A 27,843-nucleotide genomic window follows, 5' to 3' on the forward strand; every position below is an offset into this window, starting at 1 on the left:
TTTGATGCATTTTTTTCTGTCTGATTATCGGTACTCTGCTGGCCCCTGCTGACCAAACAGAACAGAACATTTCCATTACTGATACCTTCAGTTAAAAAAACAAAAATGTGGAAGCGGCATAGCAGATATCATGTAAAATAGGCTGTCAAGTAATAAACTGTACTTTATTAGGCTATGATACACCTAAAGGAAAACTTCGCATGCCCTCTAATTTGTTTAAATTCATCTTGTTGTATATACTCCTCTTGTCTGGCACATCTGGTGTGGAGCATGCACAGTTTTGTTATATATGTACAAGATCAATAAAAGGCTATTTTATTTTATCCCAATCTATTTAACATTTGCACATTTACCTTAGTTGGTTAATATTTTATTGACTAATTATTTAATTTTGCTTTTCAAAACTGTTACAAATAGCTAAAACACACATAAGAACATGAATTTTGTGAGGAAAATGACTGTCAGCCTACCCGCTGCAGTTTTTGTAAAGTTTTTTTGTGCTTTGACCAATGGCAGCTAGTAGCTTAGAATTAAAGTTAAAAAAAAAATTAAGTATTAAGACATTGAAATTGATTAAATTAATATTTTTTAAAAAGCCTTAAATTACTTAAGATGTTGTATCCAGAATTGGAGAGCATTTGTTTCACTAATAGCAGTGCTCTTTTCAAACAAGCTAATTGGCTAACTTTTTGTCTTATCAGCTAGCAGTGCTAAACCAAGGTGTAAACACAATAATATTAGAGCAGTGCAATTCAAATGTTTTTATTTAAAAATAAAAATAAGACTGTGCCACAAAGCAAAACTGAGCTATTTATGGTTTGCAGTTTTTTTTTTTTCCTGCAGATATATCAAGAGGCCTGATTTATCCGCTAGCTTAATTAGAAGAACAAACAAAAGTGTGTTAACAAGAACTGAAAGCATATCATTGCAGGTTTAAATAAATTAGCACTTTATTGTTATTAAAGGAGATAGTGTTTCTTACCATGGCCTGGCCATCTACATATGGAGTGTATCTTTCTACGTAGCACTCTTAATTCTTATTCCCATGTATATATCTCATGTATATGTATATCTCATGCACATATCTTTCTTTCTACATAGCACTTTAATTCTTATTGTTTGCACTGAAGCACCGCAGCAAATTCCTAATGTTGTAAACCTCAACATCTGGCAATAAACCCATTCTGATTCTGATTCTGATTCTGAAATGTAGGTGTAATTGTAGTGTTGAGTTTGGCCAAAAATTTCCGTTACCACTGTAAATTACTGCTGCCTTATACATACGGAGCTTGATTGTTGATTTTTATCCATTGTCGACATCAATGCATTCTCAAGCCTTTTATTTATAGGTTTAACAATCCCACCTAGATGCCAAACACCTGAAGCTAATACTAAGTTTAAAACAAAATCCAACTCTTCAGCCTCAAACAGCTCTTTGAAGGGCTAACAACAACAAAAACAATAATAATAATAATTTATTATTATTATTATTATTATTATTATTATTATTATTATTATTATTATTATTATTATTATTATAAAAGTGCAAATGATCGAATGCAATGCAGGTAACTATACTTACCTTTAACCTGTGTAGTTTAAGCCACCTAATAACTAAATTAGGTGGCTTAATAACTACATCTGCCCCTGGTAGGGAAGCCTTTTATTTCCCTGACATGTGCATTTGACATCATCTTACATTCTTTTTAATCCGTTGACAACTACCTTCTCTCCATGTACAAATGGGCTGGATTAAGCTCTCGCCGCACTAGAACAGGTAGCCTACAAATCCCAAAGACCATTGCGGCTATTGCGGGAAGCACAACGGCTGTCGTTTGTGCTTAACCCTCCATCATGGAAAGTCAGAGTCGCGTCTTCGCGGCGATAGTACCGGCCGGGCGGGAGCTCTCCGGTAACGAAAAAGAGCAGGGGCTGGAAGTAAGAGCGGTTAGTCGGCAGAGTCCCGGTAAGTGTCTACGGGAGGTCCAGGTGACAGGGACAGCGGAGGTTCGCTGCCAGGCGGACCGAGCATCGGTGCGGGTCAGCGTGGGCAACAGCAAGGAGTCCGTCAGCGAAGCAACCCACAGCGTTTCACGGCGACTTGGATACATTTTACAGGCTCTCAGGTGAGAAAAGAAGTTGGAGCGAAGCAGGAGCAAACTGTAAAGTTAGCTAGCTACTGTTAGCATTATGCTATTACCGGTTAAAGAGGCAGCAGCGAGAGAAGTGCGTCCGCAGATACAGCCAACTCATTTAGGATTACCAGCAATGGAAGAAGCGATGAAAAGTTTATTACTGGTATATTTACAAACGAGAATACAACTAGAAGAGTTTCATTTCGAATTTTAAAATAACCCCTTAAGAGGATGAGAAATAACCGTACTTATTTGTGTATTTATTGGTCCTACTGCTGTTACAGCTGCATGCAGGGGCGGAACCTGAGGGTGGCCATCACAGACTAAACCCCTGCTACCCTCCATCCTTGTATATTTGAAGTCAGTGATTTTGGCAAACTAACTTGGATTTCAGTGCTTGTAAAAACGTAAACTGCACAATTACTTCAAATTTGCAGAAGTGGCACATTAAATATGCTTGCAAAGCAATTGGTGTCCAGTAAAGCAGTGTTTTAAGTTGATACCGTTTTGTTTTGTTTATCTTTCTTTTAAGGGACAGTAGCTAATTTTTCAAAGTACACAGTAATTTTTGTGACCATGTGTTTATTTTTAATCCATTCTGCTTAGACAACATGACATCAGAGAAGAAGACACTTCAGTAAGGAGGTTTCTCCACCGAGACGCAGACATGTATCGGATGGATGCAGAGGTCGAGTATTTGGACAAACACCGATGAACGTGCAGCACAGACGTGTTGAGCAGCATGTGACCGTGCTGTAATATATCTTATAGGTCATAGTGACTTTCTCAGACTTTGAGAAGATGGAGCGAATATGTAGCATCCTGCTGGAAAAGCTAGACAAGAGCGTTTTTGTGGGGACACCAGAGTTCTACCACAGTGCTGAATGCCTGAGTCAAATGAGGTATGAAAAAAACAAAACAACACAATCGTACCTCTTTATTATTTTCATTAAATGGTGTGACCGTAACTAGCCCGTGTGTGCTGCAGGCTGCGTGCGTGTGTGTCTGCAGTCGAGAATGCTCAGCTGAAGGCCAGCAAAGTCAGTCAGCTCCTGGGACAAAGTCTGGGACCCCCTTTGCTGGTTAGAGAGGACGAAACCAAAGAGTGGAGGAACAACGAGGACAACGGTGGTGGGGGGCAGGGGTCTGCAGCCCCTTCTCACTTTCCCAGCTTACCTGCAGTCACTGCTTCCTCGCAGGTGTCCGTCTCCTTCAGCCTCAGAGACACGAGCAGGAAAATGAGATGAGAGATATAATGCTTAAAAAAAAGTAGTTTTAATTCAGCCAACACTTTCTTGAAATAAAAAAATAATTTTATTTTGACTTTAAAAGCAATTTAAAGAATCTCAGTCTGTCAACGTTGTTTTTTTACATATTTGGTAGACACTTTAAATTATTTTGTATTTGTAAACTTCAGAGAAATAAATGTAGTAATTCAGAAGCGTAATTACATTTCTTCATCTTTGATCATTTATCTTCAGCTCCGTTAAAGAAAGGGTTCGATGGTCACTCTTAACTCCTATTTTTACTTGAGCGGGTCGATGACTCTTAAAGACGGCATTTTGTGTCCACTCGTTGGACTCCAGTAGACAAACAAAAAGAAGAACCAGGCTGAAGAAAACCACAGAAGCCAAAGGATGAAACTGTCTGTTGGCTAAGGCTTTCATACTCCAGAGTCAAAAGTCCTCGCCCTCATCATCCTCCTCGTCTTCGGGGAAGAGCTCTCTGAGCCAGGGCTGCATAACAAAGCGTTTCCCATTAAAGTGCGTGAAGTAGTTCTCCAGGGTGGGAATGTCCGGCTGGAAACATTCAACAGTAAGCCCAAGACCTATTTTAATATATATGATTGTATGCGCTGTGATTTTCAGGACTTACCCTCATCCCTGTGATGCGCTCCAGCTGTGTCTGGGGCAAGTATGCAACTATGACAGAGGAGGGTCCAGGTCCTCCAAAGATCACCTTGTAATGAGGTGTCTTTTCTGCTCTTGTGTCCTATATGAACACACGCTTCCGTTACTAACACTTAAATGATATATTACCAATAAATGATCAGAGGAAGTGAAGGAGGCTACTGACATCAGAGCCGGAGTACATTCTGTCAACCCATTCTGGAGGAGCTCGCAGTTCTGGGTCCCAGCTCACCACTACTCCAACCATGTGGCCTTTTGTCTCCAACACCACCTCTCCGACCCGCAGAAACACATACGGGGGACGAGGGCTGCGCGCCGTCTTGGATGCTGATGTGACAAAGACAGAGAAGAGATTACAGAACTGACATGACATGCATGAATAAGATCTGTTTTTAATGAAAAACCACGATCAGATTTCCTTCTGTGTCTTTCTAGAAAGCTCTGCTCTTGCCAGGCAATAAAACTAAAATCCCATGATAATTTCTAATATGACCTCGGTAGGTTTTCTGAGTGCACAGGCTGTGATCAGCTAAACTGCTGCTCTTTGTGGATTTACACAAGTGAATTCATCAAGATGTCAGCAGATGTTTCACAGCTATCCTGACCGATATACATTCCCTACACTGTTTATAGTATCTTTGCATTAGACAGTTGGTATAAAGTTGGAATTCAGTGAATGAATCTAAGCATCATAGTCTTAAATGCAAATTCTCTGCTACACTTCATTCTTTTTTTCTCTCCTTGCAAATACAGAAGCTGGACCCATAGATAGCAACACATCGTGAGACAAACTGCACACAAACACTTTGTGTGTTTGCTGATGTTTGTCGAGCTGATAGAAACGTTGAATTTGAAATTGCCTGCCACTTAAAAAAAAACATCACTCGCATTCATGCTTCCTCCCATCTGTAGAGCTGTCTAGATGCTGAAGTACCGCAAACACAACATACGGATACAAGCACACTCCGACTTTAAATCCTGAGCATAAATGCTATAAACGATACTGTTGAACCAAATGTAAGGAATAAAAAGTACGGATTTTTGGAAGTAAAAGTTGTCAGAAAAACAAATACTAATAAGGTGATTGCCAAAGTGCTTAGCTAAAAACCTGTTATATCCCAACATGGTGTGGAGTGATTCTTAGGGCAAAAGAAACGACAGGCCTTAAAAAAATACCTACAGCAATCCAAAGTCAAGAAACGGAGGAAAATGCTGCAAAAACCTGACACTGGGCCTGAGAGCTGCATCTTCAGCTGATCCATCGAATGCCATGGTTTGGGGCTGCATTTCATACAGTGATGTTGGGGATCTTGTCTTACTAATGGACTTACAAACAGAGCAATGTACCATCATCATCATTATATTTTGATCCACCATAGAGTAGCATCTGGAAAATGTGTGACTGGCAACAGCTTTAATTCATCAGAATGACCCCAAACACACAGCCAATGCAGTAAAAGCACACCGGGATAGAAAAACCGTGGAACACCATCAGTCATGGATCGGCCTCCCCAGAGCCTGAACCTCAACATTACTGTGGGATCATCTTGACAGAGAATAGAACAAAAGGGCAGCCAACATCCAAAGAAGAGCTTTGAATGTCCTTCAAGTAGCCTGGAGAACTATTCCTGAAGACTACTTAAAGAAATAACAAGAAAGCTTGGCTAAAAGAGTTCAGGCTGTGTGTTGAAGAATAAAATATTGATTTTCAAGCTTTTTAGGATCATACAAACTCTTGTCCTCATATACTGTATTTCCATGTGTGTTTCACTGCATCTATTTCCTATTTTCCTTGCAAAATATAAAGATATCAGGGATGGTTCAAGACTTTTGCACATTACTATAAATGTAGTGCTTTTCAAAGTGCAATAGTTCAGGAGGACATGTAAAATTAGAATTAAACATCCATTAGTTTTTGGTAATTAATTGCACTCGATGGGGAAGGTGAAATTTCACATTAACCTATGAGAATGAGGATATGGACAGACTGTATCACATGTGGCTGGTTAAAAATGCTTCAGTATAGCAGAGCTATAGACACAAACCTCCAAAGAATCCCAGGTCATTGTCAAAAAGCATGGTCTCCACGGGAGGTGGCCCTTGTCCCACTTGATCTTCCTGTCCCAATCCAACCAGAGACCTTCAGGAAACAAACACATCACCAGTCTCTAAATACAACTCATGTGTTTTCATAAAAACACCAGAAATCACTTTTGAGGTGTGTGGGATTTGAATATGAAACAAGATTATGCAAATAACTGTAGCCTCAGATCCCGAGTGAGCGAGCGATGATTCAGGTTAAATTCAGTCCTCATTTGAATGCCATTCATCTCAAACACTCACATGGCTTTGGACATCTGCTGGCTTGTCCAGTCTGACCATGCAGTGACATTCATGTATGATTTTCTCCATTCTCTCCATATTCGAAGCAATCTGAAACCAAAAATGTTCTTTTTATTAGTAAAACAGAAAGAAAACGGCCACAACAGTCCTTAGTCTGGTAAGGCCCACTTTATCTAATAGTTCACATAAAAGGTTATCCTGGGTCATTCACATCCAGCCAACTTAAGGCGTTTTTCCCTTTTTTGCAAACTTCGATGCGGTAAATAAAAGCTGGTTTTTGGCGCACTGATCTCACCGCGTGGTCGCATGGTAGCGCTGCGCCGCCGAGGAGCCGCTCCACCTGGAGATGAAGTACTGCGCGGGCACGGCGGAGAGCAGCAGCGCGATCTGCAGCACCGCAGAGGCCCTGAGCACAGGCATGACCGCACAGCTGGCACCTGCCCGGAAACCAAAAGTACATGCACGAAAGTGAGCGCCAAAATTAACCTAGGCGATAGTTCTATATTTATTTTAGTTAACATATATATATGAGGTTTAAGTTTGTTGAGCGTAGGCAACTATCAGCTCAAACATATGTTTATGGCGGCTGTTAGATTTATATAAAGTTGTGGCAGGTAAAACTTTAAAGGACACGTGACCCCGCAGGTAGGTCAAACCAGGTAACCGCGAAAGCTCTTTACTAATTCTCATTGTGACACTTACCTCTTGTTAAGCTCTAAAGTCTTCCCTCTGATTGCGTGTCGAACATTGCGTTTGAGTGAGTCTGCTGCGCGTGGAAACCAGAACACAGCGGCGCGGTTTCACTTCTGTTTTATTTACATAAACCACACTCCGGCCCATGTCGCCTCCAGCCACCTGTGTATTTACATTTTTGGAAAAATTGCCAAACAGGTATTCTAACCAATAGCCGCAGCCCACGGAGTACCCAAGGACCTTTAGCGGCTCGCCACGTCAGGAAGAGCCGGAGGTGTGGGAAGTGATTTTTGTGCACTTACCGTTTCCAACGCTAGGTGGGAGTGTTGTTCATTCTTCTGCACCTCATTTCCCACCTGCAGCTCGAGCGTCAGTGTTTTTTCATTATCATTATTATTATTTTATCTTTATACAACAAAGAAGCAACAAGCATTAAAAGTGAATATGGAAACACAACTTTTTATTCACTTAAAATATTGGTATGAACTAACAGGACAGCAGTACTCCCCTACACATACATTCTAGCCTTATGCTTATTTTTTTTGCATTAATTCCTTTATATATATATTTATATTTTAAAAAAAAAAAAGTATCCAAACTAACAAAGACGACCTCATCAATTCACATGAAAAAGACCCCTTCTCCTCCTCTTCTGAAAACATACCCAAAATTCTTCCTGGTGGCTAACATGAAGTCCCTTCTCTCTCTCTCTCTCTCTCTCTCTCACACACACACACACACACACACACACACACACACACACACACACACACACACACACACACACAGTGACCATTAACCAAAGACTGTGATGCCAAAACAGCACAGCTCTGCCACACATTAACACAGGCCAGTGTGAATGTTTACATGAGCTCTGAAATGTAGCATCAAGGCAGAGGTGCTGCTCTGAACCAGTAACACCACCACCTTACATTAGAATCTGAAAACCTAACGGCATATATACCTCCACCGTATAAAGAGCTGGATACAGATGTGTGTGATGTCTGTTTGAATGGCTTAACACCCAAAGTCTTGCTTATACACCAGTGAGTTCTTTTTAAGGCCCCTTTAAAATGATTAGGTTGCACACATTGATCTGCCACGGTTAAGGTAATATGACCAGCTACGCTATATCAGCGCATCTACTTTGACCCGTGATGAGTACAGGTAGTGTGATGATCTGATGAATAGGGTGTCACAGCAGAAATAACCACATCTGATACCCACTGCATTCCCACTTTGACTGTATTTCAGTGAAGAAAAAAAAATAGATGGAAAAAATATACAGTATCCTTACCCATCACCTTATTGCATGGGGATTAAATGGCTATGTAGCACACCAGTAGTTCCTAATTTAATATGGCCGTGTAACCGATATCTCACAGTCCCATGTAGTTCTGGAGGACTGTTTATTTTTCAGCTGGCTCATGTAAACACATTAAAGGGGATCTATTAAACTTCTTATTTTCTGATATATTTATATATTGTTATAATGGTGCCGATTCAATTAATGACATCAGGATATGTTATGGTGGCCCATCTGAGCCAGAAGCTCAGGGTTCGTCTAAACACTTTGTTTCCAAACGTTTTTTTCATTTCTTGGCTCTGTATGATGTCAGCGAAAGCCGACACCTCCTTATACGGTCATTTGAGCACAGAAGCTCCGCCCACAGATTGTTTGTTTGCGGGAGCCACACAATAAAAGGAAAGCTGGCATAACAGCAGAGGGAGAGCTTGTTTAAGACACTGGATCAACTAGAACTACACCAAGGTCCAGTAGAGGGTAAAAAGGATAATTCTGAACTGTGAATTAGGCAGAACTATTGTAATGGAGTCCATTACAACAGAATACATGGACATGGACGTCGGAGTAAAAGGTCCCCTTTAAAAATAAAGTCATACCTCAAATTTGAAAATCCTGGGTCAAAGCAAGCCCATCTCTGCTTTCATCACATGATAAAAAAATCTTTAAATCTTTGTGTTTCTGAAGAGTTTTTAGAGTGGTTTTTTTTTTATTAAAGCCATGAATTATTACAATAAAGTTTCTCCACAACATAAATATTATCATAGGCAAATATAACCTTGAAACCCCAAGAATAAAATTCATTTTCATGTCATTTGTGGAGGATAGTGTCAGTGTTTTTAGGCAATTTTTGAATGAAACTCTTCACAAACACAGCATAAACAAAGCAATTATGAACCACCAGAACATCTGAAACAGGTGTGGCAGAGGATAAAAAACCCATCTTCACATATGCGGCCACTGGTATATCGTCCTTTATGGCAGGGACACAAACAGAAAACAGCCAACGCGTCATATGTAAAACAGCTCAACACACTCACCATGGAGACAATAAAATCTCTTTAGAAAATAAAACACATTCAAAAGCCATGTTCTACAACTTCAGTGCCCAAAGACAGAATTTGGCATTGACAAATCCATAACAACAACAAAAAGACATTGACAATAAAGATGAACAGATGAGATATACGTTTAGTAATATGTGACGAGACCTATGAAAAGAACCAGGTGTATATTGATGCTACCATCCAGTTCCGTCCAGTCAGTCCTGCAACACGAGTGGAAACTCATGGATTCTGGCATTCACTCACTCCGTGCTGTGGGGAAAAAACCCCAAACAAAACAGAAAAACCCCACAAAAAAACCAAAACCCATCTTTATAAACTCTCAACTGTGTGTACAAAGAGTGACATAATATGTTTGTCCCCTGTCAAAATGTTAATGTTTCGGTCTTTTCATTATTTTCCTCACGAGCCTGTCAGGTCTAGTCCGCTCCCCGAAGTCCAGTTTCTCTGAACCCAGTGACGAGCGGGACCGGGAGATCCGAAACGATAACAAACACTAAAAAAATAAAGGCCCCAAAGAGGAGAAACCAAGGATTCAATATGCCAGAGTAGCAAAGGCACACAATCAGAAAGATGAAGGTAAGACTTGTCTCTTTCTCCGGTTTGCTTTCAGTTCAAATTCAGTCCGATCCCAGTTTGATCCGTCTCCTTCCTGTTTGCAGCAGGCGTGAGAAAGTGCTAGAACATGCGAGACAGATTTGCGTGTGTCTATGTGTGTGCGTACAAGTTTGGAGTCACCGTGGAAACATATCGACACTTTAAAACTTTATATGTTTAAAGATTTTAAAATACACATGGTTACTCCCTAAGACTGCATTGATAACCGGTCTCTGGTAAGTGCATCTCAAAGCTAGTCACCCGAAGCTCCACCCCTCTGTACCTTAGGTATAAACTGACAATAGGTTGGTTATAGGATAATATATCGACATGAGTAATGGTATGCTTACAACAACAGTAAATTTCTTTTCAGCTGCTATAAATACATTTCTTTGAGAGGTTTTCACAACGATCAAACTGTATGCCACTGTTTGCACGCTGAAATGACACGCTCAGTTGTGTTATTAAAAAAACAAACAAACGAAAAAACATACACACATTCCTTCAATTACCCGCATAGTCACAACTAAGTTCGTACACAAACAGGCACATGTACTTTGCAGGGCAGAAGCCAAGCACGCATACACCTACATGCACGCACGCACCCATACAAAAGACATAAAGGCACAAGGTATTGCTAATGTTGAGGACGCTTTGAAACATGAACTAGAGAGACATAAATGACCCTTTTCACCCATGCATCCTTTTTCTCCTCCTCGCCACAGTAAAAACAGCATCAGGAAAAGGAAAAAAAAGTTGCTTCCTCTTTCTAATAACATGCAAAGAGAAAAGAAAGGAAAAGAAAAAACACCCACACACATCAATAGTAAACAAAACCTACAGATCTACAGTACCTCCGAAAAGGTACACCATTTGGTATTTTAGCGCAGACAGATAGGTCAGCCAACGTGTAAGACTTCCAAAACAGAGAGCAGTGATCACGTACAAATCTTAGAAAAAGCAGAGAGCAGGTTGTATAAAAAAAGACTGGGAACAATGAGGAAGGGAGGGAGAGAGGGGGAAGCGGGAAAAGGACGTTGTTAGGCCAGCGGTCCCGTCGTCCATTACCGCGTTCAGCTCCGTGGGCATCTTCCATCTGTCCGGCGGAGACGCTTGAAAAGTCCTCAAAAATAGTAAAAGTTAGATAAGATACATCTGGCCTCCTCGTGATTTTTTTTTCAAGTACTAAAAGTCTCCAACTACCAACAACTTTACCCAATCTGACACCAAACTGTGTACAAGGTCAGAAGGAGACAGAGTGGTTCACAAGAGAGGAGTCACAACACCGTCGACATGAGGCTCTGTGATTCGCGCTCCTGCGGGATCCAACATGGATCAATAATGTAGGAGGAGCTGGAACACGCGAACATGCCATCGGATGTCGTACAGATGTGCTTACTGGGCAAGAGAGGAAGGTGGAAGGGGAGGGGCAGCGACAAGGAGTGGGCTGGTAACTCTTTGCTCTCCTCAGCTTCAAATAGCAGCAGCTGAACCAGCGACTCCATGGATGTACGCACACATACGCACACAAATGCATACACCGCTAAGCGTGACTTCCTCCACTCCGCCCTCCCAGTCCTCCAACGCACGAGCGAACATGTCCCAGCCTGCGTGGCTCCTCCGTTACCAGCCAATCAGGTTGGCTTTGGCTTTCTCTGTCAGTTTGCGGACACGCCCTTTTGAGGAGGTGCCAAAGGTTATTGATGAGTCCTCAAACAGCAGCTGCCTTTGCTCCTCCTCGGAGTCCTCCTCCATGTACCAGGCTGACCGTCGACCTTGGTTACGTGTGCGCATGGACCCTCCTGCCTCGTCGCCTGCCTCCTCCTCCTCCTTAGGAGGTTCTTTCCGGCTGGGTCGTTGGGTCTGGAGCGGAGGCGTGCCCTCTTCGTTGGCCCTTCTGCTGCTCCTCCTCAGTGGCGAGGGCTCCGGTGACTCAGGAGGAGGAGCAGGTTCCTCGATTCTCACCACTCGGGGCCGGCCACGCCGTCTCGGCGTCGACGCCATGCCAGAGTCCGACAACACTTCCTGTGCAGAAGACATGCCGCCTTCGTCGCCTGTAGACGGGTCGACCTCGTCGTCAGGGGTGAAGCTCCTGCGGCTGCCGCTCTGTCTTGTGTCCTCCGCCTCCTGCTTGCTCTTCCTGCCTCTCTTCTTGCCAGGTGGGCGACCTCGCGGTCTTGAAGGGCTGGCCGGGGTTGAGACCTCTGGTGGACTCACTGGCGGCTCTGTTCTCGACTTCCTCCCCCTTCTTCCCACACCTAGGGTCACATGACTACCGTGGCCATTCAGGTGGACTGTGCTATGAGATGAAGTGCTGCCAGGAGAGCCTGAGATGGAAAAGAACAGAAACGTAAATGTTTACGTCCTGATCGTAAACCTTTGCTTTACACGGTCACATGATTGTGACGTGATCTCTTACCTGGTGTGTGTCGAACAGGTGTCCTGAGTTTCCGTCGAGTGCTTCCGCTGCTACTCTCTGTGGGTTGGGAAGGTGTCACCTTCTCAGGAGCTGGTGATGACGAAGCTGGCACAGAGTTATGAGCCCGCAACGAGCGAGTCGACTCTGTTAATGAGAAGGAGATAGAAGAAGGAAATAAACAGCCAGGCTAGGCAGCAGGCGAGGAGATGTAGTGTGCTTTCTTGTCCAGCATCAGATAAGAAAATCAACATCACTTTGGTTAGCATAGCTTAGCATAAAGGCTGAAAAACAGGCAGCGTATAGTTAGCCTAGCTTTGTCCAAAGGTAACAAAAGGTGACTGTCAGCGACTCACAAACTTGTGTTGTGTGTGTATAAAAACCAAAATGTAACAGCAACATGCTGTGGCCGACTACTCCTTTGCCTGCTGCAGTGACTTCCTGGAGCGTTATCGTATTTATTGAACACGTCTGTGATGATACCTGTTGTGCTCGGCGTGCTGTTCGTGACGTTATGTGATGAGGATGAGGAGGGTAGTGAGTGTGTAGTATGGCGCGCAGCGCTACGCGTGCGTCCTGGAGCTGGCATTTCTGCTTTGCCGTTGACCATCTGAGGCGGCTGCTGCTTGACGGGGATGCTCTGCCTCAGAGAGGAGGGTCGTGAAGGGACAGGCGAAGGCTCCTTCTTTGCGTTCACTCTGGACGATACGCGTCTCTTCCTCTCTGGGCTAGAAATGAAATCAAAAAGTAACCGAGTGTGACATCAGGTTAAAAAATATATATATTTAAAGCTGCAGAGAAAGTTAAATTTCATCTACCTGGACGCGGTGCTGCTTGCAGGAGATTCGCTTCTCCTCCTCCTCCTCTTCATTACGTGCCGTGTCTGTCTGTCTGTAGTGTGTCGTGTCTGTCTGTCGGTGCCTTGTTTGGTCAGTTTATCAGTCAGGCCGTGGATGGCTTTGTAGTCAGCCAGGATGGGGCTGATATGCTCCTCAAACAGGGCAGAAAGCCTTAGGCTCATACTATAAATCTGAAGAAGTTAAAAAAAATAATAATTTGAGGATTTAATTTTATGGACCCATAAAATCTATATTATAGGCATAATGAGCTGTAAATGTGTGTGTTTGTGACCCTCACCCGAGACTTCTTACTGGGCGTGTAAGCTTTGGAATTACTAAAAATGAGCCTGACATCCTTGCAGAGCTCGATGGGAGACTGGTACTTTCCTTCCGTCAGCGTGTTGAGAACAGTGCCAAAGTCCATCGGTGATTCGACTATTTGCAGGTAGTCCTTGAAGAAGCAGAGGGACAGTTGGGATTTTTCATCTTTCATTGAATTGTTTTCAAAAGATGACAGAAAGGAGAGAGAGAGAGAAATGGGAAAGAAGTGAGAGAATAGAGAGGTTTGAAGTTTTTACTGTCAATGAGCTGAAAAGGAAAAAAAACCAGAAGTGAAAGAACTGCACCCTTCTTCTTTTGAAGAGAACTCAAGGCCACTGAAGCTGTGAGTCTGTTCACATCATGAATGAAGAGGCCTTTGCCTCAAACAGCACTCATCATAATTGAACTGGAGCCACTTGTGCCCCCTGAAAACACAAATCAATGTGATTGTGATGGAAATTTACAAGGAGCTAAAAATTCAGATCAGCTCCAGAGAGTTGAGTTTGATTCTGAGCTCGCAGGTCTGCACCGCACATAACACAAAAAGCGAGAGGTTTGTTGCATAGTTACCGGGTACTCTTGTAGGTCTACGGGTTCTCTGAAGGGCTCAGAGTCTTCACATTGAAAGATGAGATCCAGCAGCTCTTTGCAGCGTCCCTTCCACGCGTGAGGGTCGTACGAATGAGGTCGAGCTCGCAGCTGGCGCTGCATGGGTCGACGGGCCTGTGGGAATTAGTAAAAAAACAGTAAACGGCCATTTCTGATACCGAACCTGCATCGACACTGACACTGTATCCACTCGTGTGAATCTGTTACATATGTTACCTTGTGGTTCCGTGTGGATGTTCCAGGAGTATTAGTATCTTCGTCCTCTTCCTCGTCATCCTAAATAGGATAAAAGAAAAATAATCTAACATGTTTCTCTGTCAGCTTAATTAATTATATTTTTTAGCTCAATAATTCAAAAAAGAAGGAAAAAAAGCGAGATTAGTGTCTATTTTCAAAGCTTTACGCTTAACGTGCCCGGATCATCGTGTGAATGAATGCAGTGTAAGCATGCATACGGACAGTCACACACACCTCGTCTTCAGAGTCAGAGAAGGTCGCCTTCTTCATAGTTTTATAGAGGGGCATGATGTCTGTCAGACTTTGGTCCCTGTGGAAGAAATGAGGAGGAATCAGGAGTTATTCCTCTGTGATAGGACAGGGTCAATGATCTAAAAATTATTCATGTCAAATTATTAAACCCAAAAAGTCGACTGTTGCAGCTGTTGGGAAAGCTACATGTGGGGAATGAAACATTCATTGATGAGTAAGGAGGACATTTCGGATGATTATTTTCACATCACGTAACTGTGATTTAGTAACGCTCGACATTAAATGTGCTCACTTAATGAACTGCAGCATGAGGTCAGAGACAAACTTGGCGGTGGTGACGATGAATGACCCCGGCTCGTTGAACGTCTGGGCGTTGTGTTCTATGTAGCGAACCTCCCACATCAGAGAGGAGAGCCGCCTGAAAGGAAAACGCAGCTGTTACGGTCGGTCTCTTTCACACGCGCTCTGTATGTGATAACCCGAGAGGACGCACCTGTAGAAGCGGTTCACCAGCCTTTGGCGTATAGTGCTGAGGTCAGTGACGTAGGCCACTACTGTGCAGTACGTGGGGTACGCCTGCAGGTCCACTGGGAAGGCAAACGGTGCTGCAACATCTGTGTTTGTTGAAGCAAGTACGTGATAAGAGAAATACACATGAGTTATATTAGTGGTGCACATGAGCCAATGGGATCCACATTTGGTATTATGAGGAATTAAATCAGTTTAAACATAACAGAAAAACACGAACTGATTTATTTTCTATGGCAGGATGGTGTGCATGTGTTTCTTTAATCCATTTGCTGAAATTGATTTTGATTCCTTTCCAACAAAAGAAGCCCTGCAACAGCAATGCAAACACTTTTATCCTGTTTTTCTTTCTGCAGCTATTCTGAACATCCCTGTCTTAATTTAGATGTTTCCAATGGAGAAAAATATTTGATAAAAATCTTGTTCTGCAAAAAACAGTCTGCTCTTCATTATGATTACTTATTTCTCTTCATTTCCTTTCACCTATCGGACCATCATGGAGGATGTTTCTGTCCCTCAAATGCACTTTGAAGATGGCTGGCTCCAGACCCACATATCATACCCGGAACCTTTTATCATTTATTACATATAAATACCACGTGATAGCTCCATTTAACACTGTTAGGGAACAAAATCTCTCTCTTTTGGCATCTTTGCTTCCTGCACCCTTTCATCTCATCCTCATATCTCTGTTTAACTTTGTCACTGAATGGGGCTTTAGCATAACTGGAAAACATTCCTGATAGTGAACCATGGGCTAGATTTAGGACAAAACCCTTCCTTTACCTTAAAAATAGGAAACTTTAAGGATTTGCTAAATAGGCAGAGTGTCAGTTTTGTGACTGAAAGGTGTGGACTTGGTTCTTTTTGCTTCTAACTTTATTGTTCATATATTTGAAAAATTGTTTTCACTCAGAACACAAAATCAGAGTTGGAATTTTAATTTTTTATGTGTCTATGATAGTTTGCAGTCTGAGTGCTGATTTACTTGGAATGCCTGGGGAAGAGGTTATCAGCACAAACACATAATAGGTTTGGGTGTGACGGCTCAAAGCTCCGAGGGCAGTGCCAAAGCTCTTCACTGAATCCTAACACTGAATGCTGATACTGGTATTTTTGATGAAACAGAGCAGAACTTAGGATAACTTAGTGTGGAGCATTGTAGCTAGGAGCAAAGGCAAAATACAACAGACAAACCTTGGACATATCACAGTCAGCACAGTTAGTTTTTACAGTGACTAGAGTGATGTGCAGTGTTTCAGGTTTTTAGTAGGGGTGCAACGATACTCGTATCGATATTGAACCGTTCGATACAGTGCTTTCGGTTCGGTACGCATATGTATCGAACAATACAACATTTGTAATTTATTTTATCAACTTTCCTTCTGACGATGCTGTCTGTGTTGAGCGCTCAGTGAATCTGCGTTCGACTACTCCGCCTAGGCTGCACTGTCGAGCGCAGATCCACTGAGCGTTCAACACAGACAGCATCATCAGAAGGAAGAGCGCAGGGCAAGCTAGCGAGACAGAAGTTAAACTCTCCTTTGCAACATGGCAAATTGAACCTCCCCCACCCTCATTCAGATCTGGCGTTTGGAATTATTTTGGTTTTCATGTGATGTATGACCCTGACGGTAAGCGCGTCATGGACTAAAGTAAAACAGTATGTTGGATGTGCCACGCAATGCTCAATTACATGGGTGGGAACTAGTGTGTTAGCGCAGTTAGCTCGTTAACGTGTTGGCCATCTAGCCCCACGCAGGGGTAGCTCGTTAACGGAGATTTGCCGTGTTGTGGCGTTAACGTCATTTCAACGAGATTAACGCTGACAGCACTAGTGGGAACACAACGAATATGACTGCACATTTACGCCGACATCATCCTGGTGCAAAGACAAGTGGAAGCAGACAAAAACAACAAGCATGCATGCTACAAACTTTACCCGAGTCATTTAGACAGCCGTTAGCACATGATTCTCCTTATGGGGACCTGATATGTTTAATATTGTGGCGAGCTCAGACAAGGAGGAGACGTCGTTTGGTCTTGCTTCCCATGAGCTAGCCAGGGAGCACAGCCGTTTATTGACATCTGCAGAAGAACACTGCCGCTAGCCAACTGCTCAGCGCGGCAACCGCACAGCAACAACAACACACAGAGCGCCCTCTGACCCCGGAAGGACACGCCGTCGCAGCGAGAAGGCGGCACCCGTCACTATGGCAACATAAACAAAACATAACTGTACAAACAGAACCCCGAACAGCCCTGACCCGCTACATAGCCCCCACCTAAGGGGTCAGTCGTCCCCGACGACCCCATTACCCCACACAAAGTCCTGCAAATGTCCAGGTGCCTTCTTTTGGCGCGCCGGCCGATCACGACCAGCGGGGGAAAAGTTACTCGGGTCAGAACATGGGGTGCCACCATCATCCCACTTCTGACACCAATGTGGCGAGCTCAGACAAGGAGGAGACGGAGGTGTCGTTTGGTCTTGCTTCCCATGAGCTAGCCAGGGAGCACAGCCGTTTATTGACATCTGCAGAAGAACACTGCCGCTAGCTAACTGCTCAGCGCGGCAACAGCACAGCAACAACAACAACAACACCACACAGGGCGCCCTCTGACCCCGGAAGGACACACCGTCGCAGCGAGAGGGCGTCACCCGTCACTATGGCAACATGAACAAAACATAACTGTACAAACAGAACCCCGAACAGCCCTGACCCGCTACATAGCCCCCACCTAAGGGGTCAGTCGTCCCCGACGACCCCATTACCCCACACAAAGTCATGCAAATGTCCAGGTGCCTTCTTTTGGCGCACCGGCCGGTCACGGTCACTTGGGTCAGAACATGGGGTGCCACCATCATCCCACTTCTGACACCAATGTGGCGAGCTCAGACAAGGAGGAGACGGAGGTATCGTTTGGTCTTGCTTCCCGTGAGCTAGCCAGGGAGCACAGCCGTTTATTGACATCTGCAGAAGAACACTGCCGCTAGCTAACTGCTCAGCGCGGCAACCGCACAGCAACAACAACACACAGAGCGCCCTCTGACCCCGGAAGGACACACCGTCGCAGGGAGAAGGCGTCACCCGTCACTATGGCAACATAAACAAAACATAACTGTACAAACAGAACCCCGAACAGCCCTGACCCGCTACAATATGCTGCCGAGAATATAGCCCAGAAGAAGCGTATAGTATAGCTTTTATTTTGGAAAGAGCAATTTCTCTGTAATAAACTCTCTTTTCCAAAGATGAGTGATTCCTCAATCAGATACAGGTGTTACCGCGCCAGATCCGCGGCCCCGAACCGTAGTAAGGAAACCTCTGGCAGTTACTTGAAGGTTCCGTAACTGACTCGTAGCCGGAAACAGCTTACTATACAGGTCAACTCCGCTAGCAAAAAGATCGAAGGAGGCGTAGGAAACTGCTTTACCGAACTTTATTTCTTCTCTAAGGCACGAACACCGCGTACAGTGGGCTGAAACAGTTTACTCACAGCGAGCATCGCCGACACAACTCTGGCTGTCGAGGGAGTTATTATATTCCTTTTATTTATTTTCTTTTCGTCTCTTCTGTAGCTAACCGTTACTTTTTCCCCTTCTCCGCTCTCTCTCTTCACACACACCAGGCAGTCCCGCTACACACATCCCGAATACATTTCCCATCAGGCTTCATCCTTAAAGGGCCATGCCTGTAACACAGGGCTCGCAAAATCGCTAGCCCGACGCCCCGGGGCTCGCGAGCTATTGTCGGGCTATTGTAGGAAGGAAAAATATATGTCAATGCTTTTGCATTCTATCGGAAATGTAGCTGGGTAATTAGGTCATTGGCATCGGTGAGCCACTGTCAATATGTGACATATTGAAATCGCGTTTGAATTTGCGCTTGTTTTTTGCTTTCACTTTGCAATCGCGCGAACTGTGTATAGAGAGCGACAGTACTGATTGGTGAGTGATGATAATTTGCGCACCAATTCCTCTGACATCGTCTTATCAATCGTTAGCTTACTACGCAAACATGACGAGTGAAATCTCCCGCAGCAAGCTTAAACATATGAGAGGTTGATCGCGCAGAGAATCGCTGACCGTTGTGTGTGTGTGTGTGTGTGTGTGTGTGTGTGTAAAAGCAGCAGGATATACACTGAACAAAAATATAAACGCAACACTTTTGTTTTTGCTCCCATTCCCCATGGGATGGACGTAGAGACCTAAAATTCATTCCAGATACACAATATAACCATCCCTCCCAAACAGTGGTCACAAATCAGTCCAAATGTGTGGTAGTGGGCACATCTGCTATATTGAAATAATCCATCCCACCTCACAGGTGTGCCACATCAGGATGCTGATCTGACATCATGAGTAGTGCACAGGTGTACCTCAGACTGCCCACAACAAAAGGCCACCCTGGAATGTGCAGTTTTGTCTCACAGCAAAATGCCACAGATGCCACAAGCAATGAGGGAGCGTGCAATTGGCATGCTGACAGCAGGAATGTCAACCAGATCTGTCGCCCGTGCATTGAATGTTCATTTCTCAACCATAAGCCGTCTCCACAGGCGTTTCCGAGAATATGGCAGCACATCCAACCGGCCTCACAACCGCAGACCTCGTGTAACCACACCAGCCCAGGACCTCCACATCCAGCAGGTTCACCTCCAAGATCGTCTGAGACCAGCCACCCAGACAGCTGCTGGAACAATTGGTTTGCACAACCAAACAATTTCTGCACAAACTGTCAGAAACCGTCTCAGGGATGCTCAACTGCATGCCCGTCGTCCTCATCGGGGTCTTGACCTGACTCCAGCTCGTCGCCGTAACAGACTTGTGTGGGCAAATGCTCACATTCGATGGCGTCTGGCACATTGGAGAGGTGTGCGCTTCACGGATGAATCATGGTTCACATTGTTCAGGGCAGATGGCAGCTGAGAATGTCCCAGTTCTTGCATGGCCAGCATACTCACCGGACATGTCACCCATTGAGCATGTTCGGGATGTGCTTGACCGGCGTATACGACAGCGTGTACCAGTTCCCACGAATATCCAACAACCTCGCACAGCCATTGAAGTGGAGTGGACCAACATTCCACAGGCCACAATTGACAATCTGATAGACTCCATGCGACGATGTGTTGCACTGCATGAGGCAAATGGTGGTCACACCAGATACTGACCGGTTCTGGGTCCCCAGACCCCCAATAGCGCAAAAAACTGCACATTCCAGGGTGGCCTTTTGTTGTGGGCAGTCTGAGGTACACCTGTGCACTACTCATGATGTCAGATCAGCATCCTGATGTGGCACACCTGTGAGGTGGGATGGATTATCTCAATATAGCAGATGTGCCCACTACCACACATTTGGACTGATTTGTGACCACTGTTTGGGAGGGATGGTTATATTGTGTATCTGGAATGAATTTTAGGTCTCTACGTCCATCCCATGGGGAATGGGAGCAGTAACAAAGGTGTTGCATTTATATTTTTGTTCAGTGTATTTTAGTTCTGCTGAGCCAAATAAGACAGGTCAGGGTGAAGAAGTTATGACAAATCAGACTATAAGGCAAAAAGAAAGTGCAGCTTTATGGTTTCATGGACAAAAGAATTTCTGTGGCTGCAATATGACGAGCTAAATAACCAGGGCTGCACATAAGTGGTCCGCAGGTGGGCATTCGCTGTGAAAAAAAAAAAAAAACGCGCACAAGATATGAAGTTGCAACGCGTGTTTGCGTACATAAGATTTTCTGGAGGAGGACAGACATTTGTTTAAAACTCTTAAAGATGTCGAAGAAGCTCCTTTAAGCAATTACTTTGGTGTTCCTCTACCTCCAAAGAAATGTCAGAAGGAGTCCGAACCACAAAAGAAGCGCGTATTCTCGGAAAAGTGGTTGCAGGAGGTGAGCTGGCTTCAAACAAATGATGAACGCACAGAGATGTGGTGCAGAATGTGCCGTGAAAATCCCACTCTAGCGGACAAAAACAGTGCTTTTTATATGGACGCAAACGCGCGTTGCAACTTCTTATCTGGTGCGCGTCTTTTATTTTGACAGCGAATGCGCACATGCGACCACTTATGTGCACCCGTGTAAATAACATAATGTTCTGCCGGGTGTGTTGTTGGTTTTCTCTCGATTTCTGAGTCGACAAGCGTCTTTGTTACTGGGACCAGTCATTTTAAGAAAGGCCCCCATTAGAACCCATGAGAAATGCAAGAAATGCATTATTGCTCAGTCTGCAATATCTTTCCCAGAACAAACACCAATTGCAAATAACATACTAAAAATAAACCTGAAAAATCTGTTTAGAACAGCGTACTATGTTGCAAAGAGTGAACTACCACTGGCAAAATTTAGCAGTCTTTGCAAACTTCAAAAAGCAAATGGCCTCGATCTTGGTTCCACTTGTCTCTTACCCGTGACTTCAGTGGAAATTTCAAATTCAGGATCTGACACAGACTGATTCATGTCCTACACAGTTCTTACAAGTTCATAGAAATTTCTGTTCAAATAGAACCAAGTATTTGAGTTGATGATTGTAATTTTTATACAATGTTGTAAATTTGTTTTTCAACAATTTTTTGATTAATGTTTTGTTTCCTTTACAATATTATACTTTAATGTATAATATTGTAAAGGAAACAAAACAGGAAACAAAACATCAATCAAAAAATTGCTCTTTTTTATTCGGGCTACTTACATTTATTTTGGGCTACCAAAAACTGAAGAGTCCCTGCCCGAAGGGCTACCAGGGATTTTGAAATTTTGAGAACCCTGAGATATATTTATTTTTTTAATTACTTTTGTTTCAGCAACATTAAATTTAAAAACTAATTTTAATAAATGACAAATTAAAAAGGCATGAACATTTTTTTGTATCGAAAAAATATCGAACCGTGACACCAAAGTATCGAACCGAACCGTGAATTTTGTGTATCGTTGCACCCCTAGTTTTTAGGTACATTTCTACACAGAGATCGGTTCATAAGGAAAACTGCAGAGAGCACGAGAGCACCTGCATCTTTGCTCATTTTACTCAGCGCGCACATGGAGCTCTGCAACACGATACGTTATTTTTATGCATTTTACTTTTTTTATCGCTCTACAATAGGATCAGTTATAGAAAACTTTGAAATGTCTAGTAGTACAACGATGTTTAGTGTTAGTATGTGTGTAGTAGTGAGTAGTAATGTGTGTATTCTTACAGCAAAAAAGAGCAACGTGACCATTTATAGATGTGGTGCAGCTGCAGCAAGTTCATTAACATGATTGGAACCTGATCCCTGCTGATCCCCATGTTAATGATTTGACTGCACAGGTTTATATGGTGGAATCATTCTTTATAAAGCAGCCCTGCTCTGGATGAATCCTGAACACAACCCAAGCTCTTTGATTTACTCTGAGAACGACTCCCTCGACTTCCAAGACCCCTCGGAGCCCGCTCGTTTCTAACACAGTCCATTGCCCTCATATCAAAACCAGTTGACATGCAAATTTGCGCTGCTTTTGGTAGATTGCATTGGTCATTATTTAAAAGTACCAAGTCTTACATACGTACATACGTATATTGAATGTGACACGTGACACAAACACAAATGGAGAATGTAACATTGCATTTCAATAAATGTAATATGAATGAAAATCAAAAGAATTGGGACAGACTTAGATTTTTTTTAAACATATAGATGTTAATAATCGTTGTTTGTGAAACGATGTTCGTGCAAAGTTTCGTTTAAATTTGCACACCGATTAACTCTTTAAAGCCGGTCGGAGCGGGCTTACCATCAGGGCCTTATGAGCCAATACTGGTGTTTTTAAAAGTTATCTTTGACTTTATGACTTTCTGTGTCGTTTCTGGGATGCTTAGGACTCATATTGCACTGCTGGAAATAGTTTATTTTGATGCACATGCTGTTTTTTTTGCAAATTTGCATTGTAAGATTTATTTTCGTTTTTTCCTGCAGTATATAAAAATTGGTGTATTTCAAAAATAAAACTATGAAGACACTTAAAATAAATTTCCTGTGGTGGGAAACTATTTTGTGCAACTTTTTTGTATTTACAGTTTTGAGGGATAAGCTTCTTAAATTTCTCTAACTAGAAATATATGTTAAAAAAACAAAAACAATTTTAAATTTTTTTGTAGTTTATTGCACGTTTTTGCAATTTATGTAATTACTATGCACTTAATGCAGACATATTATTAAAATCTGGGCTATAATGGTTGTATTGATGTATATCAACTTGAAATGCTCCCAAAAATGTCTCCACAGCATGTAAAAATATAATATAAGCTCTGGCGCACTTGGTTCTATGGTCGGTCTTAAGGGGTTAAGGAAGACATGAATACAGACTTATATAGATATGTTATAATCAATATAGCTGGCTGACTGTGTGTTCATAAATTAGCCATATAACCTGCCACTCCCACATACTTGCAGCTTCAGCATCACACCAATTTGCCCTGCTAAGTAAATCTGAGGCCAAGCGTGCTGTGCAGTGAGAGCTTGTGTGTGAATCTGTGTCTAATCCCCAAACTGTCACTAGAGGGAGCCATCACACCATCTTTCTTCCACTAGCAGGCCTTCAGTCTGTTCCTAATGTGTCATTACATCACTTAACGGGAATTCATGAAAGCACCTTAACATTTAGTTCACTGTGTTAGCAGCTTACTCCTTCGACCATATGATCCTGGCCCCTGGCTGGTTCATCTGACTCATGGGCTAAGAGTGGTGACTCACACTGGGAAGAGTCATCCAGCTGCTACCTTACAAGAAATGCGCCCTCACGGCGGAACTTCATATCACCGCTTACGTGGCTAATGTTAACGGGCGCTTCGTGACATCATACCGAGCGTGCAGAGCAGGTCGATGGCTTTGATGATGCGTTCGCACTCCTCGGCGCGTGTGCGGCAGCCCCATTCACCGTCCAGGGGAACGTACAGCAGCTCCTTCTGCTCCTCCTCGATGAGCGGAACACTCTGGCCCAGCTCATCCGGAAACGTGGCTGCAAAGACATAAGGACAAAACTGTCACAACTGTAAGCTGTTAAAACTGAAGGAATGAGTTCTTTGTTGTTTTTCAGATGAGCACCGCATTTCAGATTCCTACCATCATCGGGGATGGGTTCCATATCCCAAGGACTCATCTTCTCTGTGTCTCCATTATCCCAGCTGGATGGGAAACAGGGTTGGATTATAATCATCATCATCATCATCATCATCATCATCACATTGTAATCTTAGTATTTTGTTAGTTCTTTTGTATTTTACAAAGTCGGCATGTAGTATTGAGCATACCGCTTCATTCTTTAACAAGGTTTCAAATAATGAAGCGCTCAGTAAACATACAATATATGTATCAGTGGTTCAAACTGTAAAGTCACAGCAATGCAAAAGGTATTTTTTCCAAGCCACGAGGTGTTTCGTGCAATAGTGAGGGAGATGCAGCATAATCACAAGCAGCTATCTGTCCGAGTTTGTCCAAGCAAGTAAATTCCTGTTAAGTGTTAATGGGAATATTTTAATGACAAATATTCTGTTGGTGTTTCAGGATGTAAGAACCTGAAATCGTTAAATAATAGTATTCACTATTATCTTTTTGTACCAGGAGACCAACTGGACAGTAGACAAAGTGGGAACTGATTGGAGGGTTTCACACTTTTGCAACAGCCAACATCAAAGAAAACAAAGAAGACCAAAAAAAAAAAATCCTGGTTGAAATTTCTCTGACTCATAGCGTGCCATTTTTGGGGGAAGTTTCATGGTGTCACTAAGAGGTGGCACTAGCTCTATCAAGTATGCCTCGTCTACGTTATCGTATGCCATTGTTGTACATGACTGTAGTGGAGTCTAGTAGAAACTGTCTGGTGGTGATTACATCATCTATACTTTGGCTTTCTAACCTACTGTTTCAGCGTCTCAGAGATATTTCTGGCATTCAGAGGAAAAACATGTCAAGTATGTAGTGACTGTCATCATCACCTTTGAATCTGATGACAGTCAATGTGACACTTTGCTCCTCTTTACTTCCTTTTCCTCACCATCACCAGCGAGTTCTTCTGAATGTGATTCATGTTGGTCTTGTTTGCGTCATCCCTTTGATCTAATTTCTTTGTTTCTGTATGCATCTCTGCCTGTGCACATTTTTGTTCTTATATAGACCGTCTTGCAGTCTTGCCGATGCAAGACGGTCCTACCTAATGCGAATGCAACGGATTTGCTGTCATGCCAAAAAGAAGTGCAACCCTGCTGAGAATAGAGCAAATCCAAGCTGTGGTCATACCAGACATTGTAGCACTGGAACAAGCTGTCAGGATACTGGGACTGGTAGGGCTCCTGGCTCTCAATGGTTCCAAACCACCAGGCATCATCGATCACTGACCGAAACCTGTCACCTATGGAGACATCACATTACTACAGAGAACTCTGCAAAAAAGAAAATGAATGTCATATACGATATCATTTATATTTGAGTGAAGTCGCACTGCAAAGGTAAAACTGACCTATGCGCCACTGCCTTTTTCTGGCGTTGTCAAACTGCTGCCGCAACACCAAGAAGTCGATTACATCAGGCATGTCGTGGTACCTGCAAGTAGTCAAGAGATTTGTAGTAGCGGTTCACTTCTGTATGCATAAAGTATATGCTATCTGCTGTCAGGAAATATTACTGCAGTCAGTGTTTTTATCAATAACCTCTTGTCTTGTGTAAAGATATGAAACCTTGCTGAAATGTGAGTTTTATAACTGCCATGTTGCAAAGTTGAAGAGAGACCATATAACATGATATAAGACAAGAGTCCCGTAGTGTTTTAGAAAGAGTAATGACGTCGGCTCATCTTAAAAGCTGATAAATGTTTGGCATGTATTGCAGTCTGTTTAAACTCTTTTACAACAGCAGTTATTCCACAGATGATTTTAGCCAGAGCCAAAGAAAAACTATCAGTATTTATAAAACAGCACACACATTTTTGTTTCTCAACTCAGAAATGAACTTTTCTACTTCTTAAAAGTATCAACCAAATTAGTACTGCCGAGTACTGATTTGCATGCAATCAGCTGGTGCCAAATTCGGGTATTAGAACACATCTGGACGAAAGGAAGATGAAGAGCGAGTGAGACCATGTGCCGTTAATTCAGTTATGTGTCAACAATCACACAGGCCAATGGCAGCAGCGGTGTGCAAAAAGCAGCCTTGGGTGGGGCTACGCTTTTCAAATCGCAAAGCAGGCGACACAAAGCTGGCCGTGACAACACATCTAATCTGGGGAAGCACCTTGTCAGACTCAAGAATACATCTAAAAGCTGTGGAGTGTTTGACATCTTGAAAGCCAAATACACCAGAGGTCTGTTGCCAACATATGAGCCACTGAACCCACGGATGATGGTCGGGACCCTACATCTTCTTCAGATAATTAGGTAGCTGGATAAAAATGTTTTATGTATTATTTTACAAAAAGCTGTACTGGAAAAAGGTATAACTGGGAAACAGTCCCAAATTCCCCAAACACCGGCTCTGGTACCAGCATTGTTTCAAACGTGAAAGGTACCAAACCCTATTGTTAGGGTAACTAAGTAAGATAACAGAGTTGCATTCTGACTTGCAGTCAGAGGCCAGATATGAGTCAGGAAAAACCCTGTACTCTTATGTGGAGGCAGAGAGAGACACTTACTTCATAGAGAAAGATCCCCCGGTTAATTTTCCAGTGTCTGGGTCCAGAAACGCCAACTTCAGGCAGCACAGCGTGGGCAAACCCACCTCATACTTGATGCCAACTATCTTCATCAACTCCTGCTCCTAAATGCCACAAAAAAGACATAACGAGCATGTTTGAGTTCTCAAGACAAAAAAATTAAGCAAACCATCCTGAAAGTCTCGATTAATGATTCCTCTTTCAGTTATTTCTTGTTCTTTCCTACAGGAAAGCCCCAAGTCAAGGGTTTGGTGTTTTTTTTTGTTTGTGTGTAGGGTGCAGGTTTGTTTCCAGCTGAGAAAAAGTGAAACTTAAAGATAGAAGTCTGGCTGTACAAAATACTAAGAGAAAATAAAAAGACGTCGTAGAAGAAAACGCTGCATTTCATACACTACAAGCAGCACATTCACAAGGAAGCACACTGTGCCCGCAATGCATTATGTTCTGCTGTCTGCACAGGAATTGCTATTTCAGCTTCCTCACGCAGAAGGACAGAAAAAAAATGAAATGTATACCAAATATAAAATGCAATCCTATAAACTGTTGCTCTCAAGTGTTAAAGTGTCTGAAGTTGGTGGCTTTTTTTCATTCTTCCGTAGACAGCTCCATATGCAGTTTCATAACCTTTTTTTTATGCTCGGTAGACATTTGTCTTTCGGTAGAGAGACGTTTTTAGGAAAGAAAAAATAAGATTAAACTAGGAGTGTGAAACCAGACGTGTGGCGGAGATAAAGAAGCCACACCGGTGAAAGGTTTGCAGCAAAAATCCTGTCGAATTTTGCATTGCAACAAAACAGCAGTTAATGATTACACTAACATGTGCGTGAATCCCTGGGTCCTGCTATGTATTCCTAGGAGGACAGTGTCATTTTAATTTTTTTTTTATTTGCCTTATTTTGTTTTAATCGTGT

The 27,843-nt window shown here is 42.9% G+C and overlaps 3 protein-coding genes across 4 annotated transcripts in view; 1 reads left to right on the forward strand and 2 right to left on the reverse strand.

Moving 5' to 3' along the window:
* The first annotated feature begins 1,758 nt into the window (after positions 1 to 1,758).
* irak1bp1 (interleukin-1 receptor-associated kinase 1 binding protein 1) lies at positions 1,759 to 3,582 on the forward strand. Its single transcript, XM_026143321.1, has 4 exons — positions 1,759 to 2,126; positions 2,742 to 2,823; positions 2,907 to 3,037; positions 3,124 to 3,582. The coding sequence occupies exons 1-4, from the start codon at positions 1,855 to 1,857 to the stop codon at positions 3,380 to 3,382; spliced, it is 744 nt and encodes a 247-aa protein (XP_025999106.1). The 5' UTR covers positions 1,759 to 1,854; the 3' UTR covers positions 3,383 to 3,582.
* Positions 3,395 to 7,361, reverse strand: LOC113007018 (uncharacterized). Of its 2 annotated transcripts, none has more exons than XM_026143323.1 (7): positions 7,091 to 7,361; positions 6,684 to 6,829; positions 6,389 to 6,478; positions 6,091 to 6,185; positions 4,212 to 4,372; positions 4,011 to 4,127; positions 3,395 to 3,934 (listed from the first exon to the last, which is right to left on the reverse strand). In XM_026143323.1, the coding sequence occupies exons 2-7, from the start codon at positions 6,806 to 6,808 to the stop codon at positions 3,812 to 3,814; spliced, it is 711 nt and encodes a 236-aa protein (XP_025999108.1). In that variant the 5' UTR covers positions 6,809 to 6,829; positions 7,091 to 7,361; the 3' UTR covers positions 3,395 to 3,811. The 2 variants fall into 2 exon arrangements, with proteins under 2 accessions (XP_025999108.1, XP_025999107.1); XM_026143322.1 differs by having other exon boundaries at positions 6,684 to 6,825; positions 7,091 to 7,360.
* Positions 7,362 to 8,308: 947 nt separating this feature from the next.
* The window catches only part of phip (PHIP subunit of CUL4-Ring ligase complex), a 43,518-nt gene continuing 23,983 nt past the window's right edge, over positions 8,309 to 27,843 (reverse strand). The window contains exons 26-40 of the mRNA XM_026194205.1: positions 26,912 to 27,036; positions 25,745 to 25,827; positions 25,525 to 25,636; positions 24,352 to 24,413; positions 24,092 to 24,247; positions 15,213 to 15,333; positions 15,012 to 15,137; positions 14,702 to 14,777; positions 14,447 to 14,506; positions 14,192 to 14,344; positions 13,599 to 13,751; positions 13,280 to 13,491; positions 12,945 to 13,189; positions 12,465 to 12,608; positions 8,309 to 12,372 (exon numbers count right to left, since the gene is read on the reverse strand). Of these exons, the coding sequence (XP_026049990.1) occupies positions 11,669 to 12,372; positions 12,465 to 12,608; positions 12,945 to 13,189; positions 13,280 to 13,491; positions 13,599 to 13,751; positions 14,192 to 14,344; positions 14,447 to 14,506; positions 14,702 to 14,777; positions 15,012 to 15,137; positions 15,213 to 15,333; positions 24,092 to 24,247; positions 24,352 to 24,413; positions 25,525 to 25,636; positions 25,745 to 25,827; positions 26,912 to 27,036 (2,532 nt within the window). The 3' untranslated portion in view covers positions 8,309 to 11,668. The remainder of the gene's footprint in view (positions 12,373 to 12,464; positions 12,609 to 12,944; positions 13,190 to 13,279; positions 13,492 to 13,598; positions 13,752 to 14,191; positions 14,345 to 14,446; positions 14,507 to 14,701; positions 14,778 to 15,011; positions 15,138 to 15,212; positions 15,334 to 24,091; positions 24,248 to 24,351; positions 24,414 to 25,524; positions 25,637 to 25,744; positions 25,828 to 26,911; positions 27,037 to 27,843) is intronic.

Source organism: Astatotilapia calliptera, chromosome 15 (assembly GCF_900246225.1).
Source record: "Astatotilapia calliptera chromosome 15, fAstCal1.2, whole genome shotgun sequence".
In the NCBI taxonomy this organism is placed as follows: domain Eukaryota; kingdom Metazoa; phylum Chordata; class Actinopteri; order Cichliformes; family Cichlidae; genus Astatotilapia; species Astatotilapia calliptera.